This window comes from Leiobunum rupestre, chromosome 4 (assembly GCF_980474605.1).
Source record: "Leiobunum rupestre chromosome 4, qqLeiRupe1.1.hap1, whole genome shotgun sequence".
Classification (NCBI taxonomy): Eukaryota; Metazoa; Arthropoda; class Arachnida; order Opiliones; family Sclerosomatidae; genus Leiobunum; species Leiobunum rupestre.
This window is the reverse complement of record NC_143387.1, coordinates 30,221,721-30,239,629: the sequence shown is the minus strand read 5'-3', so window position 1 is coordinate 30,239,629 and position 17,909 is coordinate 30,221,721. Positions and strand designations below refer to the sequence as shown.

The window sequence follows — 17,909 nt, the reverse complement described above, 5'->3', positions numbered from 1 at the left end:
TTTTGAAAAGTGTGACACTGTTGTGTCGGAAAAGTGGGAAATGGAGGTTTTCAATACGATTATTTTAACGGCCACAAATAGTGTTTTAAATATTTCACCTATTTAAGTAATTGGTTATTTAACGAAGTAGGTCTGGCCAATTTTCGTTTATACTCACTGAAATAAGAAAAAAACCATTTAAACGTTGGCTGTAACTAACAAGGAGAGTACCCGAGGTGTTAATTGCCGATTTAGTTCAAAGTCGGCCGTAATGTGGACCTATATGAGATATGAAATTTCCCAAAAGGAGAAGTTGCACTACCCATTCGATTTGCCATGGCAACCGAAAATGTTTTTGACTACTTACAACCAAAATAAGATTTTTCCCTTATTTTACCCAAAATCTGTTACAAATTTACCCTAAAAATGTTTCAATTTACCCAAACTTGATGAAATTTACCTAAATGTGGTCCAAATTACACATTTCGTGATTTTTAAAAATTTTAAAAATTTTCGTAGCTAGGACCCTGTGAAACCGAGAAAATCCCATGCTTTTTTAAATGGAGATTTTATTGTTTTAAGTGATCAAAAACATTTTTGGTTGCTATAGCAAAACGAATGGGTAGTGCAACGTCTCCTTTTGGGAAATTTCATATCTCATATAGGTCTACATTACGCCCGACTTTGAACAAAATCGGCAATAAACACCTCGGGTACTCTCCTTGTAAGTACACTGAAATTTACGAAAAATTAACTACTGTGTGTTAGTGGAGTAAACAGGAAAAGAAATACACTAGAAAATGTGGATGATACTTTTCGATCCACCCGAGTGGTGCCAGCTAGGAGCAACAAACACAACACCCCACACAAGGAGAACGCAACCCGTCAAAACTCAAAAGTCGTGGATTTTCTCGTGTACATTTTTCATTGGCTAGACGCTTTAGCGCCTGCTGCCGTCGGAAGGGGAAAATTCGGAAATTTTCTTCCCCCCGCCCGTATAACGTTCAGCGTAAAGGCTCGTGACGCTCGTCCAATGAAATTCGTACTCAACCCTTCGTTAGCGTGTTTAAAGGCTAGCTGCGTTCTCCTTGTGTTTGTTGCTCCTAGGTGGCAGAGATTAAAAAATTTACAAGGAGATTATGTTACCATAACAATTTGTACTTAGGGTAGTTTTACGATGATTTCAGTAAATCTATTGGTATTCACGCTTTTCCCTGTGACTCGGACCTTTCGAATTTCGTGACAATTATGTGTATTATATTGTTGCTCCTAGGTGCCAGTAACTTTCACTAATGGTAAGACAAACATTTGAAGGTATACCAGGTTTTAAAAATGACTTAAAAGGCCTAGGATTTCTTCTGTCTGTTTTCCTCGCTGTTTTCCTTTAAGTTTTCTTCCCGCCGAGCAAATATCCTGGTGGCAGGCCAACGTGTTCTGCGGTTGGCCTACCACCAGGATTATTTTAAAACTCCATGAAGTATCAGTCTTTTTTAAAAAAATTTAACTATTCAAAATAACCATGGAACAAAATTTTAAAATTTATAATAATACACATAATTGGCACGAAATTCGAAAGGTCCGAGTCACAGGGAAAAGCGTGAATACCAATAGATTTACTGAAATCATCGTAAAACTACCCTAAGTACAAATTGTTATGGTAACATAATCTCCTTGTAAATTTTTTAATCTCTGCCACCTAGGAGCAACAAACACAAGGAGAACGCAGCTAGCCTTTAAACACGCTAACGAAGGGTTGAGTACGAATTTCATTGGACGAGCGTCACGAGCCTTTACGCTGAACGTTATACGGGCGGGGGGAAGAAAATTTCCGAATTTTCCCCTTCCGACGGCAGCAGGCGCTAAAGCGTCTAGCCAATGAAAAATGTACACGAGAAAATCCACGAGTTTTGACGGGTTGCGTTCTCCTTGTGTGGGGTGTTGTGTTTGTTGCTCCTAGCTGGCACCACTCGGGTGGATCGAAAAGTATCATCCACATTTTCTAGTGTATTTCTTTTCCAGTTTACTCCACTAACACACAGTAGTTAATTTTTCGTAAATTTCAGTGTACTTACAAGGAGAGTACCCGAGGTGTTTATTGCCGATTTTGTTCAAAGTCGGGCGTAATGTAGACCTATATGAGATATGAAATTTCCCAAAAGGAGACGTTGCACTACCCATTCGTTTTGCTATAGCAACCAAAAATGTTTTTGATCACTTAAAACAATAAAATCTCCATTTAAAAAAGCCGAGCAAATATCCTGGTGGCAGGCCAACGTGTTCTGCGGTTGGCCTACCACCAGGATTTTTGAGCGGCGGGAAGAAAACTTAAAGGAAAACAGGCAGAAGAAATACTAGGCCTTTAAGCCAACGCCAAGCTAGGCTCGAAGGGCTATTTTTACGAATATCATATCGCCTCCCGAGTTGAGTGACACCAGATGGCGACGCTATAGCGTCGAGATCTCTCTTATAAAAGAAATTCCAGTTTCTAGTCCCTCTTCGGGTATTCTATCAATGGCCAGTGCCGAATTAACCCATGGCACGGCCCCTAGGCTTCGAGATTCTTTGGGCCCCTCAACCCCTCAACATTCCCCTTCCCATTGTGATGCATGGGCCCCGCTCTTGGGGGGCCCTTAGGTTTAAGCCTCGTCAGCCTTATGGATAATTTAAGAAAAAGGGGGCACGTTGGATTGACTTCTGTTTCTGATGAAAATTTTCCATCGCTTCCCAGATAGACGTATAACGTCGAATGTTAAGGTCTAGCGCCAAGTTTGGAAGCAAAAATTTAAAATTGTCTTTAACCGCGACCTTGTTATTCTTTGGTCTTGACACGTGTTCTCTATTTGGAATCCTCGAAACAACGAAGTCTTTGAAAAACGCATGTGCCACACTCGAAAACACTATATAGCCGCTACGAATGTAGAATTCCATTTTCCAAATGACTTCTCTAGTCCGTGCATGATTTAAATTATTACGTCGGAACTTCGTTTGCTGGAAGAAATAATCGCCTAAAATGTTGAAGATAGAAAACCATAAAATGAAATAACATTTTTTCGTCTGAAGAGAAAACGCCGCTGTCGGAAGTGTTTCACGCGCGTTTTTCTATTATTGATCCCGCGGAGAGTTTCTTCCACGCAGTTTTCCCGTTTTCGCCCACTCTTTCTTACAACGCGCTTGAAGAAGAAAGTTTGTTTTCTTATTTCGTCCGTCCGTCCGTACGCCGCTGTGATCGAACGACGCAGCCTTGAATGACCTTGTATCGCCCACGTACCTCGAAAACGAGCGGTTTATTGAGTACGCCAAATAGGAGTGATCAAACCGTAATACCGCGGGGCCTAAGTAGCCGTCGAAGGGCCGCTAACCAGCGCCACTTCCGAGTTTCGCTCGACGTTATACCCATTTGACGCGTTCGTTTCCGAGCCATCCTAACTCGGTACTTAGCCAATAGCTCGTACGCGGGACATCCGGATCTGTAGAGGTATTTCAGCCGCGAAGTTTGAAAGTATGTCCGTGTAGACGAACGCTCAGGGGCAATCGATCTTTTTCATTTTCGATCCTTATAGCCTAAAACGTATTAGTATCTTCGCGAAGGCTTCTCTCCCTCACGTATTGACATTTCACGCGCGAATTCGATACAAATCGTCGGGCAACTTTATACCGGCGAATATGGCGTCTCTCGGCTTATTTATTTAGTTGATTTTTTATTTAAAACGAAGGAGATTTGTAGCCGTTTCTTCTCCTTTTTCCATTTACTCGTTGCGCAACCTAGAAACGCGAAATCCATAATGACCCCGACATTACACGCGAAGAGTCGACGAATAAACGTTTAGTTAGTTACTGGCCTACTTAGAGAATTGGGTCTAGGCTTTCCTCAACCGCGGTTTAAGGTAATACAGTCTCGCGGACACGCGAGCCGTTAAGCCATACACACGCGAAGGCGAGAAAAAATAAGAATAATTGTCATTATACACGTATAAGGTCCAAGTTACACTTTCACTTTCAAATATTAAAATATTATCGCGACTTTGAATTGTTACTTCCCATTCAAACGATTTGATCATTACAATTGTATGTTAAGTTAATTATCGCGTATTAAATTGTAATAACTGTTAGTATGCGCAACATAATCACACGGAATTAATTAGAGTTAACGAGTAATTCTTATATTCATCGCGCCATTGAAGTGGCTGCCATGGAAACAAAATATAGTGATCGCGAATCACGAACCAGGAATTCTTCCCGTTTCCCATATCCGCTTCACTTACTTCCGTTTCCCATCTGTAAGGTTGATGACGTGTTTTTCGTCACGGAGCTCAAAGTGACGTAATTTACGTCATATAACGCGAACAAAATTTCTTTAAAGAAAATACCGTTATGGCATACTTATTAGTGATTATGTTACATACGCTACTTGCCTAAGTTGGTGGGTTTAATTTCGAAAAGAACAGATTGGTGCCGTCACGTCGCGGGCCACCTAACTACGTAATAGGGTAGGACACAGCGGGTAGCGTCACGCTAAGTAATAAACTTGGGAAATTTCCATAAATATTTATAATATTAGAGAGGCTGAATATATCATAGACATGTATTGTACGGGCGTATATTACGTTACGCTCAATTCCTAAAAGTGAGCGAAAATAAGAGATAAAGACTAATTTATAAACTAGTGCCAAGAATCTATTTACGTTAGTGAGAACGTACCAGTCGACCCGGTTACCGCGACAATTCTAATTCGAATTGAAACAGTAGCGCCATCTGTCGGAGATCTTATTTTAAAATGTTTGACTTCGCTAATGTCTGACGTATTTCATTATATTTCCTTGAGCGGCTTCTATGACACACTGTAAACTTGAAAGATTCACCGTCACCCCGTTAATTTCCTTTGATATAATGTACAACTAGAGCATACCGCCATCGGTTAAGCGCCGCCGTCAATATTTTCTTTCGCGCCGAACCACCACCGCCAAGTCCCTAAATATTCGCCGCTGCCCAAAAGTTTATTTTTTATTTTTACCTAACTTTAATTTTTGTGCAATAAATATAAAACAAAATCATAGAATTTCTGGAGGGCGGCGAATATTTTCCATTAGCGCCGCTGCCAAGAATTTCGGAAAAATCGGTAAGCCTCAAATTATGAAATGGAAACTCTACTGACATCTATAGACGAAAAAGGGAACAAGATACTACGTACTCGGTAAGTTGAAGCATGGGCCAAGAAACGATAATGGTTGAAGCTAGACGGGAATGCGTGCGACATCTATGTATGAAAATGTAAACTAAATAATTGAAGTATCTTTAAAAAAACAGCGCGAATATTTGAGAACGGCATTTGCGTTAAAATTGTATTTTGAAAAAAAAAATTAAAATGCACATTTTCCTTTTTTTATACGGTTACATTTTTTTACAAAAAGGAATTAAAGTGCAAGATATTATTTGTGGTACATAAAAACGCCCGTTGCGTTAGACGTAAATAAAAATTTTACTTCTGGTTATGTACGCGTTTGTTGGTCGGTTTCTCTGGGTGTGGCGTAAAAACAGTTAACACCCTCGTATCTGTAAGGATTTTGGTCGTAGGGGTCATTCGCGAACCAAACATTGCCATCTTCGCAGAAGAAATGGTTCACTGTAACAAAAACTATAAATTAATATGTTACATTTTTAGACCATTCTAAAAAGGGAGTTCTTTATACGTCAATAAAGTGGGTCACACCTAAAATTCGTGTTATTTTTGTAAATGGGACGAATTATAAGTAAAATAAGCGAAAGCGTTCTTGGTGCGTGGTACTAGTTCATTGTAAAGAGGAAATCTGAGCTTTTGGGCCAAAATGGCAGTTACGCCAACACAATTTTTTTTCGATCAAATGTTTACGAAACTAGTTTTTCGTGAGCTATATTCGCTTCTTGTTTGTTAACGGCGTTTTATTTTAATAAAAAACCGGTCATTATCATTGAGAGGCAAATTTTGGCCTTTATACGTCTCAAAATTTCGAGTTTACTTTCATAATATTACTTTCATATTGTACACGCATTCGATTTAACTTACTCGATAAAGTTAACGATTTGAGTTGAACCAAAATCGGCGAAAACATTTCCGGTTGGTATTTCTGTATTTGATTCCCCGACAGATCCAAATTGCGCAGTTGAGGCATGTCCTGGAACAAATCCACTGGCAACGAACTGATCGGATTCTGGCTTGAATTGGAATGGAATTAGCTCGACATTTTCATTTCTGGTCGATGATTTTTGCTTTGAATACCATATTTCGATCGTGGTAAGTTTGTGGGCGGGTCTGGGGAGCGTGTCTCTTTGCAAGTGACGGAGCCCGATTCTTCTAAGGCCAATCTCCGTTAAATCGGCGCATTTGGAGAAGGCTTTCGATTTTCCCAAATATTCCAAACCAACGGTACCCCACATGTAAAATTCGTGAATTGGCACGTTTTCCAATTCCTCGATGTTTGTGGAGGCTTCCAAATAGGAATTAAAAGCGTGAATTATGTTAAGAGCTCTCATATTTCTGAATTTCGCCCAGTCGAGATAGCTTGTAAAACTGATCGGGATAAATTGTGCAATGAGGGAGTAATTTGTACAATGACAGAAGTCTATAATCACCCCCTTCGCGAGAAAGTATAAAAGCTTCAATGACCATCGTCTTAGAATTCGCGAAGAGTTTCGCAATTAAAAAATCTGAATAAAATACATAATCGTTGTAACGACGTAGGTTCAAAGCCCGGCTTCGGATTAAACATTTTTATAGAGATAAATATTGTATCAAGATGAAACTTAAAATTAAAATCATGTTTTTTTCACAAACATAAAGTTTTAAAACGTTTTTTAAAAAATGAAAATTATAAATTTTCAGTCTCAGGATTTGAACCCTCTATCTTCCAATTCGAAAAAGCGTGCGTTAAATATAGATCATCGCGTGAGATTAGAATCAGTAATCATCCGCCGCAGCATAACGTTGGAACTCAAGCGGTTGTTACCCGATTTGACCATAAGCTTTCGTACTTCTCTCCGGAAAGGGTTATTATAGGCATTTGACAATGAATAACAATAATACCTAACATCTTCGAGGTAAAACCATCTTAAGGTGTTCTCGGCGCCTTGGAAAACGTCTTGGTCGCTTGGAGATAACGTTTCCAGGGTAACATTGTGTAAAGATAGTCTGGTAATGCGCTGAAAGGACGCGAGACACCCCGAAGGCAGATGCTGAAATGAGGAATTGCTAATCCACAACTCCGAAACGTTGTAGTTCCGGTAGAAATCCAATTGACGGCCGAGTAGCGTCGGATCATCGAAAAAGTGAGAACAAATAATGGATAGCGTCGGTGCCGAGTCGAAACCATAGTGAATCTCGCAAAGGCAGTTAGTTGGCTGTAAACTCCGCGGAGGACATTCGATTTCATTATAACTACTGTACAATAACTCTAAGACTGGATTGAGTAGCAACAAAGGGTGACATAGAAGAAATATCATTTTCTCCCGCAATGTAGTTGAGCGTGATAAAAGACGCGGTACATTAAGAAGATCCACTGCTATCATCAGAGCTCTTATCGCCCGAATGAAATCAAACCCAATCACTTTAAATGTGGAGGCGTTATGCGATGCCATTGCCATTCAATAACATAAACAGGCTTCCATATATGACGTTGCTTTGAGCCTATCAGAAGTATATGATACGTTCTCACGAGAGAAGTATGTTTCTTTCTAGACCCCTAATATCCCTACGAACAGATCGAACAAACTGGAAAGAAACAAACATAGCATTGGCGTGATTTACTACATATTTTTCACGCCCCGCCTACTAAGCATTTCGTGGCGCCCTCTGTTAACTGAAATGCAACTATCTTTTGAAACAGATTTAAACAATTTAAAAGTGAAAAAGTTTAATTTAGATAATAATTATAGTTAATTATATGTTAAGTATAATGATTGATATTAAAATAATTCCATTTATAATTTTTAATTATGAATGTATTAAAAATTATTTTTAAAAATATATTTAATTAATTTTCAATTTAATTATTTTGACTGTTTATAAATATATATCGGTTCACAGATGGCGACTACGACATATTGGCAATTAAACTCCGCCCATTAAATTCGAAAGAGTGCATAATGGAAACGTGGGGATACCCGTTAGTTTTTTTTCATAGATACGCGTAGTAAATGTTAATGTAATGACAATGTAAATATTCCGCGATCTGGCAGGAAATTCGCGAATATTGGAATCTACCAGGGGCGTAGGAACCCGGCTAAAAAAGGGGGCAATGACCCTCCCACATATTTAGCTGGAGGTTGCCCCCTAAAACTTTTTGGTTGGTTAAAAATATTAGAGGCTAAATAGAGATAATAATTACCTGCGGTCCTTAACATTGGTTTTGTAATCGTTCCTATTTTTGTGTTAAATATCAACTTAAATCCTTCTATTAAATTTCGAAATACCAAAAGTACCAAATCATTTCAGTTATTTGATTTTTTTTAAAATGATTTACTGATCGCCAATGCAATGGGCTGCCCACCTAGACCACAGGGTTTAATCTGCTTTGCCCCTCCCAACTTTTCACCCGAATCTACCACAAGTTTAATTTTTACGGCGCAGAAGGATACTTTTCTTTCTTGGTTTTGCCTTTGACCTCGACGCTCCACGCATGGACGTAATTCGTCCATGCTCCACGTTTGGTCCTCGGAGAAGCTTCTCTCCTCCAAGTTTGGACTGTACGCTAGGAACAGGGGGTGGAAAGAAACCTCGGGTTTGAAAATCTTCTAATCCACTGGGCAAAGATAACGTACCGGCATGGTGCCGGTCAGGACTCAGGTGTGCCCCAATTTTTAAACGTGACAGGTATCAGGGGGCTAGTTCCTTACAAATATTGCTTGGAATTTCCCCATTTCGGGAGGAGAGAGGAAAGAAAAGTAGAACGTCGTTCTTTTTGGCATTCTACTCTATTATTGGCAGTAGCGCGACAGAAGAGTTGACAGAATCGTCTACAATGCATTTGCAATTCGATATGAATTTTAATGTTAGAAGGCGGTTATCGCGTTTAAGATTTAGGACTACTGGTCATCTGGACGACCGTCTGCGCGATGTCGCTAATTTCTTCAGAAATTTCGTGAGTAGCCGAGGGGTTTTCCTTTTTTTTGAACAAGAGACAAAATGGCAATTTTATTTCAATTACGATACTTTAATTAGTGAATAATTTGTCTATTTACTTTTTGAAACTATTATTTTAAGTGGATTGTATCAGGATTATTATGTCCAGAAGTTTAAAATATATCTCTTACGAAAGAAGTATTACCTGTACCTTCGCCGGCTCGACGCGGATTCGAGAATAATTGATAGTATAAAATAAAAACAAAAGAAAACAAAATGGAGTAGGGACGAAACGTTGTAGAATATAATATGGCATATAAGGCAAAGAGCGATAATAATAAAAAAAATATAAAATATTTACTAATTAATAAATAATTTTCCGGATGTAATCGATTTAAAAACTAGATATATGATAAATTTCGACCCGTACGGTTTCCTTTTGAAACATCAGATAATAAGATTAGTACTATAGGGATATATAAATTATACACTAAATATATTATAGTTAATGTTATACGCTTGAAACAAAGGTCTGCAAAATACATTTCGAAAGAAAAAATATTGCGGAACTAAACACATCTTATAATGACTTTCTGAAAATATTGCGTAGGCAAAATATGTACTTTTGGATTTGCTTTCATAAGTTTCATTGAAAAGTAAATCGAGCTTGCGAAGTTACATGTTTCATTTTTATACTTATCTCCTAAGAGATTAAAACAAGTATCTCTTTGTGGTAAATTTTTTGATAATTATTTATTGGTCGGATAAGTTGTTCATTATGCCAATGTCAACTTCTGCATAAACTTCCTTCTGTAGAATTTTAGTACAAAACAATTTGACCATGTGCAAAAGTAATAAAACTCGAAGAAATACGTAAAATATAAACATAATTAATCCAAAAATGGGAGGGATGTTTCCTAAACTTCTGATATCCCCATATTACGAATATCCTAGGGGTCAGGTTTTTTTCCCATGAATTTTGTTTTTGCAGTAAACCAGTATAAACGCCTCCAGAAAGGAATTGTTATAACCCGGGTTTTTTTGTTTCTCTTACGTACATTTAAAATCCATTTAATTGTACTTTCTTAAGAGGAATTTTGAAAGGAAGAGTTGTCGCTATGCGGGAGGGGTCGAAATGGGAAAGATAAAAAACCCTCGCGGGAGGAGAAGCCATTTGCGCTCTCTGGGGGCAGGAAGTGATGGAAATTCAGGAACCCACGTTTGTTGTTTAGCTCTAGCTTTTTGTTTTATGCCTTCGTAGTTGAAATTAATTTATTGAGCAGTTGCGTAAGGTCGGTTGACGTATATGTTTATTAAGAATGAATTGGTGGCTCAAGAAACTAAGCTAATTCCGTTGAAACGGATGAAGCCTTGGCGCTCTTAGCTATTCTGTTTCTCTTATCACGGACTTTTTTCAAGTATTAAAAAATGTTTAGTGTGTGGCACGTGAATCTATGATACTTTCTAAAAGGTAACATATTATTTTATATGTTTTGCCTTTTTTTCATAACTTGTTACTAAAGTAAAACAAAAGCAAATTATTCCGTAGATTAGAATATAGATAAAGTTTACATAGATCAAGCACCCGTGAAAAAATAGGGGCGTGGGTCTTTTCGTTAGGGTTGATTGCCTAGCCTCAGGCGTTAACTTTTACCATGGTTTAAACTTTTTAAATGAGAAAATGACATGTTTATCGTGCCAGCTAAAAGCAATGGTAAGCAATATATACCAAATCTTTAATAACCTTGTGATATTTGAAAATCTGTTCATGCAAACCAGTTTAAATAATTGGTAAAGGGAAGTGGGTGAGGCATTTAGCCTGTGGCTTAGATTGGGGCCAGACAATTCCTTTTTTTCTTTCCATTGTTTGTGAATTCTATCTCCAAAACTATTTGTTGAATGCAGAATGAATTCCTTAAATGTTTTATTAAATGTTGAGAATAGTCTATAATGTGCCTCAATCAACTTTACCATAGCGCTTGTAAAAATTTACTTCATGTAGGTTCTTATTCTCTTGAGGTATTTTAATCAAACTTTAGCAGAAACGCTTCCTTTTTTAGATAAAAAGGTATGGCAAACTTATATTTCATTTTCATTTTCAGTCTTCGAATGAAATGGTGGATGCCGCTAAACCTTCAAATGTACAAGCCTTGCGAGCTTTATTTGCTCAAAAGGAAAAAACTGTTATAGATGGCCTAAGAGCTCCAAAAAATATTTCCTCGGAAGAAATTAGTCAAGATGAAAGCCAAATGGCATCGAATTCAGTTACAAATGGTAGTGATTCAGAGCGATCCAATGCCGATGCTAACCGATTATCTGTTGGATCTTTATCCGCCTCTACATCAAGCTCTAGTCCTACGTTACCTCGAAAACCTCCAGTTGGTCCAAAACCCATATTTTCAAAGACTCCTACAACTAATCAACAAGGAATTAAAAGTTTAGTGTCACAGCTTGAAGGCTCAAATGGAATGTATACTTCAAAAACTAGTTTAGGCAGTGCAAACAGTATGAAAATCAATTCCAGCCAGGAGTCAGTGAAAAGTTTAGAGTCTGAAAATTTAAATATGATCTGTGATAAACCATCATTGAAAATAAATGGAGAAACCCACTCCACTCTAATTAAGAAAGAAACATTATCACTGTCAATACCAAGTCCCAATGTCGAATTCAACGAAATTGTTATTCGTAAACCCAACAAAGCTCCTCCTAAGCCAATTAGGAATAGTTTAATCAATGCTAATATTAATGGTCCTAAAAAATGCGAATACCGAAGAAAAGCTTTACCACCTGTGGACATCCTTGGTGCAGCACCGTTAAAACCTATTAGATCGAACTTTGTCATGGTGTCTATATCAGTTGATAAAGCTCCACCATTACCGGAAAGAAATGAGTGTAACCAGAAAGTTTCTGATGTGTTAGATACATCGACCGCACCACCTCCTTTACCTGATAGAATTCTCTCTAATAATAGGCAGTCTGGTAAATATTCTTTCCAATTTTTAATTTATTTTTATTATAGCTCAGCCGATATTTTGCAGTGCCGCCTCCCCGACCTAGTGGCCCTCCACCAAATACTAAAGGCCCTCCGAATAGACCTCCTCCAACACCACCCCTGAATTCGGAAGAATTGCCGATAGATGAAGAACTATATTGCGACACTATGGACCCTGAACGAGCTCAGTCATTAATGTATGTAGTCGTTTCTTTTGATCTTCTGCAATGTAAATTATATCTTTCAAACACTAAAAACTAATGATAGAGCCGAGTATACTGAGGAAGAAGAATGCGGGTCAAGACGCAACTCGGTACCAATCAGGCCTAAGAATCCCCCGCCACCACCTCCTCTTCAGTCATCTCTTTTGCCTTCTTCTTCGTCATGTAAATTTAACTCATTAATGCTTAAGTTTTTGCCATTTCCTAATCTGAAATGACTTCATTATGTTCTTTTAGTTGATGAATATTCTCATGATACACAAGGCGTAAGTTTAGAAAAATGCAGATTTAGGATGTGGGTTTTGTAATAATACTAATTTTCAACAGAGTTCTTCCGGTCAAGATGACATCTACGAAGAAATGCCTTGCGATTCAAATAAAGGGTATTTTATTTGGTGTTCAAATTGCTCTGTTCATTATACTCACATTTTCTGTTAATTTAGACCAGTTTATAGTAATTCAAAAGACCAGGAACGGCAACGAAAAGAAGCGGAAAAAAGGTCTAAAAGAGAGTTAAAAGAGAAAGAAAAACACGAAAAATTGTGTGAGAAATTACGAAAAAAATATGGGGTAAGGAGGGATCTGTATATTATTTTTTAAAGTTATTTTCAGTTTAATTTTAAAAACTAATTTTTTTTCTTGCCAGTTAACAGGGGAAGAGATTCCCCTTGATGCTGGTACTGTCAAAAATGATTGTCGTGGAAGCAAAACAGATCTGACTGTCCATAAGGGAGAAACTGTCCTCATTTTGAGGATGGAGAATAATCCTGTTGGTAAATGGTTGGCCAAAAACGAAAAGGGCAAAAGTAACAGTGTATAATTCTATTTCCAATATGAGACAGTTCCTCATTAATTCTTACGTTTGATTATTTTTAGTTGGTTATGTGGATTTGGCTAACATAGAGGTAGATGCTGATTCTGTTAAATCTGTAAGCCCGCAGCACTGCTTTTTTTGCTATTTTTATTTTATATTTATATATATTAACTTATTTCTTTGTAACGATAGTAGTTAATTAACTTTATCAGCATGGTAATAAATTCTGACTGGAACAGATCAAACAAAGTACTTGATCCAGCCTGAAATATTACATATCTAATTTAGATAACTATTAAAATTTGTAACTAATCTTTTAACCATATTAATACTACTTCTATTTAACTCTCCAAACCAAATGTCCCCTTAATTATTAGATTACAGAAATGGTGAAGTGTTTCGATCCCCAGTATCAAAATAACGATATGCCACCTCAAAGTTGGCTTTACAAATTTACTGCCTGCGTCAGGCAGGAGAACTCCGATGATGAAGGTTTATTTTGATATTTAAACAAAAAAACTTCTATGGAATGGCTTGGCCATTGCATTTTTGATACTGCTAAAAGTAAATTTTCTTTTAAAGTAAAGGCAGTATGAGTCAGCCTAATTTGGTAATTTTTTTTCCTAAGACGGGGTTGCCACTAAATTTTGATTTGTATTCCCTGACCATTTTAAGAGATTTTCCCTGACTTTTTAAAGCCAAAATTTTTATTTGATATTATTTTACTTTTATCACAAATTAATAAATTTAAATGGACTTATCTTTCAGTTAAAAGGTTATCACAATGTTGAAAAAATTTGCCAATCTTTCAAGGATATAAATGATAATCATAGAATTTGTCATAGATCTAGAGTAAAATTACCTTCAAAAAGTCCCAAGATAAAATTTTAATTCCCTGACTTTTCCCTGAATTTTTACAAATTTAAAATTTCCCTGACGTTTTTGGCCCGTTTTTAAATTCCCTGAATTTTTACAAATTTAAAATTTCCCTGACGTTTTTGGCCCGTTTTTAAATTCCCTGATTTCCCTGACGTGTGGCAACCCAGTAAGAATAAAAAACTCTACTTTCATTGTGAATATAAATTTTATATTCCTATTTTTGGCCTTTTTTTTGCAGAATGACCCTCCATTCAGGCTTATCTTTACCTCATTTGTTAGCCTCTTTGAGTTTTGAAATGGCCTTTTGTATTTCAATGTTTTTAACGATTAAGGTTCTCTGAAGCATGAAAGTCTTTTTTAACACTTGCTTCATGCATGAAAGTAGCCTAATATGCTTGAAAGCTTAAATAATTGCTTAATTTTTTGACAATGTAAATGTACTTTAGAGGCTGATTACAATTTCCTCTTTGAATGAATTACCATTACCTTGACTAAAATATTTCAGCATATTGTATTTACTTTTTTGTTTCTACTACTAGGTGATGAAAGTAAGAGTCTCTCTGGCAAATGAGTAAGTTTTTAGTAACAAAATGTTAGATCTATTATCAGGGTGACCACACCTATAAAATTTTCAATGTCTTCCTATAATTGACTATTTGTACTTTTATTATAGTTGCCATTAGGTGTTTTTAATATCTATGACAATCAAAAACTACAAAATTAAGATCAGTTATCAAGTTAAAAAGATCCCAAGAAAAAGTGTACCTTTTATGTCTCTCCTTGCTCATTGCGTCATTGGCATACGTCATAGCTAAGCTCCGCCTTAAAACGCCCACTATGACATTTTACTACGTCATCGCAAGCCAAACACCACGTTACCATATTAACTGTGAAAAAAATCACGTGACCACCATAGGCGTTTTAATGTCATGGGCAACCCATACTCGTTACTATGGAAACAAAACTAGACCACACCCACATTTGGCCAATGATTAAACCAAATTCCCTTGTGTAATTTCATTTCATAACATTTTAAACCTATATTTTCTGTAATGTCTACAAAGGTTTCTAGATTTTCCCTTAAATAAAATCCATTAAATCTATTACAATTTCTCTATTTTACTTATGACATTATTAGGTCTTCTGGGTGGTCACCCTGCTTCATTTAAAAATAGATATTTTATAGTGATTTTTTTATAGGGAGGAAGTGTACAGCGAAATTCAAGCGGAAGGTACATATAAACTTCGTAAAATATTTTACTGGTTTTTGACTTTGTATTTTCTTACAGATGTATACGAATGCACGTACTAATATTTTTATAACTCATTTTGTATTGACAAATTTTTAAGGGCGTGATCATGACTTGTTAGCCAGATATTTTTAAAACTATTTTAACTAATAGTACATTAACAGACTAAGAAATATTTTTTGAATCCATGTTTTATTATAAAAAGGATTATAATAATCTAGTCTATGAAACAAAATGCTTTAACCAAATTGTGGTGTCAAAAAAGTTATATTTGCACAAAGAGTTTTGTTATTATAACTGTCACAATTTTTATACAAGTTATAGAGGCCGCATAGCTTTTTTATTGATGACTATAACATTAATTTTACCTAATTTTTAATGCCTTATACTGCTGTTGTTAAAAGTAAGCGTTTTGGAAAATTTTATGCAGAATGAAACTGTCCATTATTCCTAATTAAAAGAAGTTTACTGAGATTTATTAAATAAATTTTAATAATTGTCTAAAATGTGTTCATTTACTGAGTAGAACTTTTCTGTTGTGTTTCCAATTTATGACCTAAATTTAACATGATCATAATTAATCCTTTTTAAGTAGAGAATACTGTAGTAAGTTGTTCAGACTTTTCATTATCCCTTTGAGCAAAACAATTGTTTCCGTTTCTTCATCATCATTTGTATCCCGAACCTGTTCTGCAAATTTCTTTATTGGAGATTTATTAAATTGAGTAAGTGTATTTTGAAGCAAGGCAATTATTTCTTGCTGATGCTTCAATTTCTGGCTTTGTTGTTGAACTTTGCACATCAATTTTGTATTAGTCCTTTTCATTTGCTCAATATTTTCTGCAGTTGGGGCAACTACTGCCCCAACTTCATTCTCTTCCAACAGCTCATCATAAGAAAGTGACTCTTCTTCAAAATTATAAGTATTATCAAAACTATTTGTTTCTACGAAAGTGTTGGGAAATGACTCTTTTCTTATGTCATTTGTTTCTAAGCAATCTTCAAGCAGTGAAGCATTATGAAAAACACAAACGTCTTTGAAACTTGAAGTTGTTGCACCCTTTAAGATTTTTGAAGGTGGCGGCTCTAAATAATGTAGGCATTGCTCTAAATTTCGGTGTTTAATCTTTCTCCTTTTGTTTGGTTTTGGTTGCTGCAAATTTGGTTGTCTGGTTTTTATTTGTTTTGATTGTCTGGTTTTTATTTGTTTTGGTTGCAAGTATTTTGGATAATCTGGAAAAATTGTTGGAACTGCTCCCTTTTTAAGCTTACGAAGCTTGAGACCTTTAATACGGGTACTTATTTAATGTTTGTATTGAAGCAAAGGGTGATTAAATATAGGTTTTGGAAATACTTTTACCTTCTATATAATCTGATTCCTTAAAGTGAACACTGCAAACCAATATTGAGCGTGATTCATAAGCTTCTTTGGTACCAAAATCTTTCCTAGATATGTTTTTAATCCATAATTTGCATACATTTTCATCAACTGGAAACTGATGAAACGATGCATTGCTCTTTTTTCTAAAAGACTTGCAGAACGGAACGCAACAAGTTGCCATTTTAGCACATCAAAAAGTCACGTTATAGTTGAAGCTATGATGACAACATAGATAATGTGAATTTTAACCTTCCATTCTCACTCAAGAGTGAAAGTGTAAAACATGAAAATCCTCACTCTTCTTCTCTCGCAGTTGAGCGGTCCTCGCCATAGAGATTTTTTTTTTGAGATACACAAACATCGGTGTCGACCCGAGGCCTTAGACACCAGCACACACACAATAACTGATTAATCACAGTAGCCCCACCAAGAATTTTCTGCACATAGGCCCAGCCTGATTTAGAGGCCCCATCTATAATGTTTATTTCAAAAATTTCCTGACTTTTATCGATTGTTTTTAAATTTTGACCATAGAAATCGGATAACAAACTAGAACGCTTAATCGAATGGCTGACAAGGTACCGATTAGATTCTTGGCTAAAACGACAGTAACGCCCATTGAGTTGGGAATATTAATCTAGAGATCCAATCAAATCTGCTCCCCGCGAAACAAGTTTTTGAAAAATACGAATGTGCCGTCTGCTCTAAAATGACGACCAAACGTTATCATATGACCCGTGGCGCCATCCATTATTTTGAAGAAAAAAAATCTTTTTGCTTGAAAACGCGTCTTATTTGAACGAATCATTGAGAGATAGACGGCGCCACGGGTAGAATGATAACGTTTTCTCGTCATTTGGGAGCAGACGGCAGTATTCTTATTTTTTAAAACTTGTTTCGCGAAATACTGAAATCCGACGTTTCGATTGGACCTCTAGATTAATATTCCCAACTCAATGGTAACGCCATCTGCGCTGCCTAAAGAGGCGCGCTCGCGCATAACCTGGTTAAAAGGTTTCCCCCACCCCATTGAAATTAATGTAAAGTTGGCGATAATTAAACGTTAATTAACCTACCAAATGATATAAGAAATATTCCACTGACAATTTTTCCGGTTTATATGAACTTAAATGTAATATAAAATCGTCTTGAAAAATCGTTTATCGCTTTATAACATTCAAAAATAATATTTTTCCCGCACCATGTAGATAACCGAGAATCTGCTCCTTTAGGTAAAGTTTGTGTTGTCAACGCGCGTATTAGAAAGAAAAATGAGATTTTAGAAAGTAGGTTGTAATTCGG

At 36.5% G+C, this 17,909-nt stretch overlaps 3 protein-coding genes across 8 annotated transcripts; 1 reads left to right on the top strand and 2 right to left on the bottom strand.

Moving 5' to 3' along the window:
- Positions 1-5,359: 5,359 nt before the first annotated feature.
- Positions 5,360-7,451, bottom strand: LOC149947441 (uncharacterized). Its single transcript, XM_090172549.1, has 4 exons — positions 7,037-7,451; positions 6,233-6,523; positions 6,020-6,168; positions 5,360-5,599 (listed from the first exon to the last, which is right to left on the bottom strand). The coding sequence occupies exons 2-4, from the start codon at positions 6,484-6,486 to the stop codon at positions 5,466-5,468; spliced, it is 537 nt and encodes a 178-aa protein (XP_090028675.1). The 5' UTR covers positions 6,487-6,523; positions 7,037-7,451; the 3' UTR covers positions 5,360-5,465.
- A 1,491-nt stretch (positions 7,452-8,942) lies between these two features.
- Positions 8,943-15,570, top strand: LOC149947440 (uncharacterized). Of its 4 annotated transcripts, none has more exons than XM_090171584.1 (12): positions 8,943-9,089; positions 11,173-12,049; positions 12,109-12,259; positions 12,330-12,448; positions 12,521-12,549; positions 12,611-12,666; positions 12,727-12,853; positions 12,930-13,089; positions 13,160-13,188; positions 14,516-14,547; positions 15,177-15,208; positions 15,266-15,570. In XM_090171584.1, exons 1-12 carry the CDS (start codon positions 8,970-8,972, stop codon positions 15,286-15,288), a joined length of 1,755 nt encoding a protein of 584 aa, XP_090027710.1. In that variant the 5' UTR covers positions 8,943-8,969; the 3' UTR covers positions 15,289-15,570. The 4 variants fall into 4 exon arrangements, with proteins under 4 accessions (XP_090027710.1, XP_090027709.1, XP_090027712.1 ...); XM_090171583.1 differs by having other exon boundaries at positions 13,160-13,212; XM_090171586.1 differs by lacking the exon at positions 8,943-9,089 and adding an exon at positions 10,203-10,541 and having other exon boundaries at positions 13,160-13,212; positions 15,266-15,496.
- Positions 15,533-17,127, bottom strand: LOC149947439 (uncharacterized). 3 transcript variants are annotated; one of them, XM_090171589.1, is made up of 3 exons: positions 16,587-17,127; positions 15,848-16,510; positions 15,533-15,782 (listed from the first exon to the last, which is right to left on the bottom strand). In XM_090171589.1, the coding sequence occupies exons 1-3, from the start codon at positions 16,786-16,788 to the stop codon at positions 15,742-15,744; spliced, it is 906 nt and encodes a 301-aa protein (XP_090027715.1). In that variant the 5' UTR covers positions 16,789-17,127; the 3' UTR covers positions 15,533-15,741. The 3 variants fall into 3 exon arrangements, 2 of the variants coding, with proteins under 2 accessions (XP_090027715.1, XP_090027714.1); XM_090171588.1 differs by having other exon boundaries at positions 15,573-16,510; positions 16,587-16,822; positions 16,905-17,127; XR_016480303.1 differs by having other exon boundaries at positions 15,576-15,676; positions 15,746-16,510.
- Between the last annotated feature and the right edge of the window lie 782 nt (positions 17,128-17,909).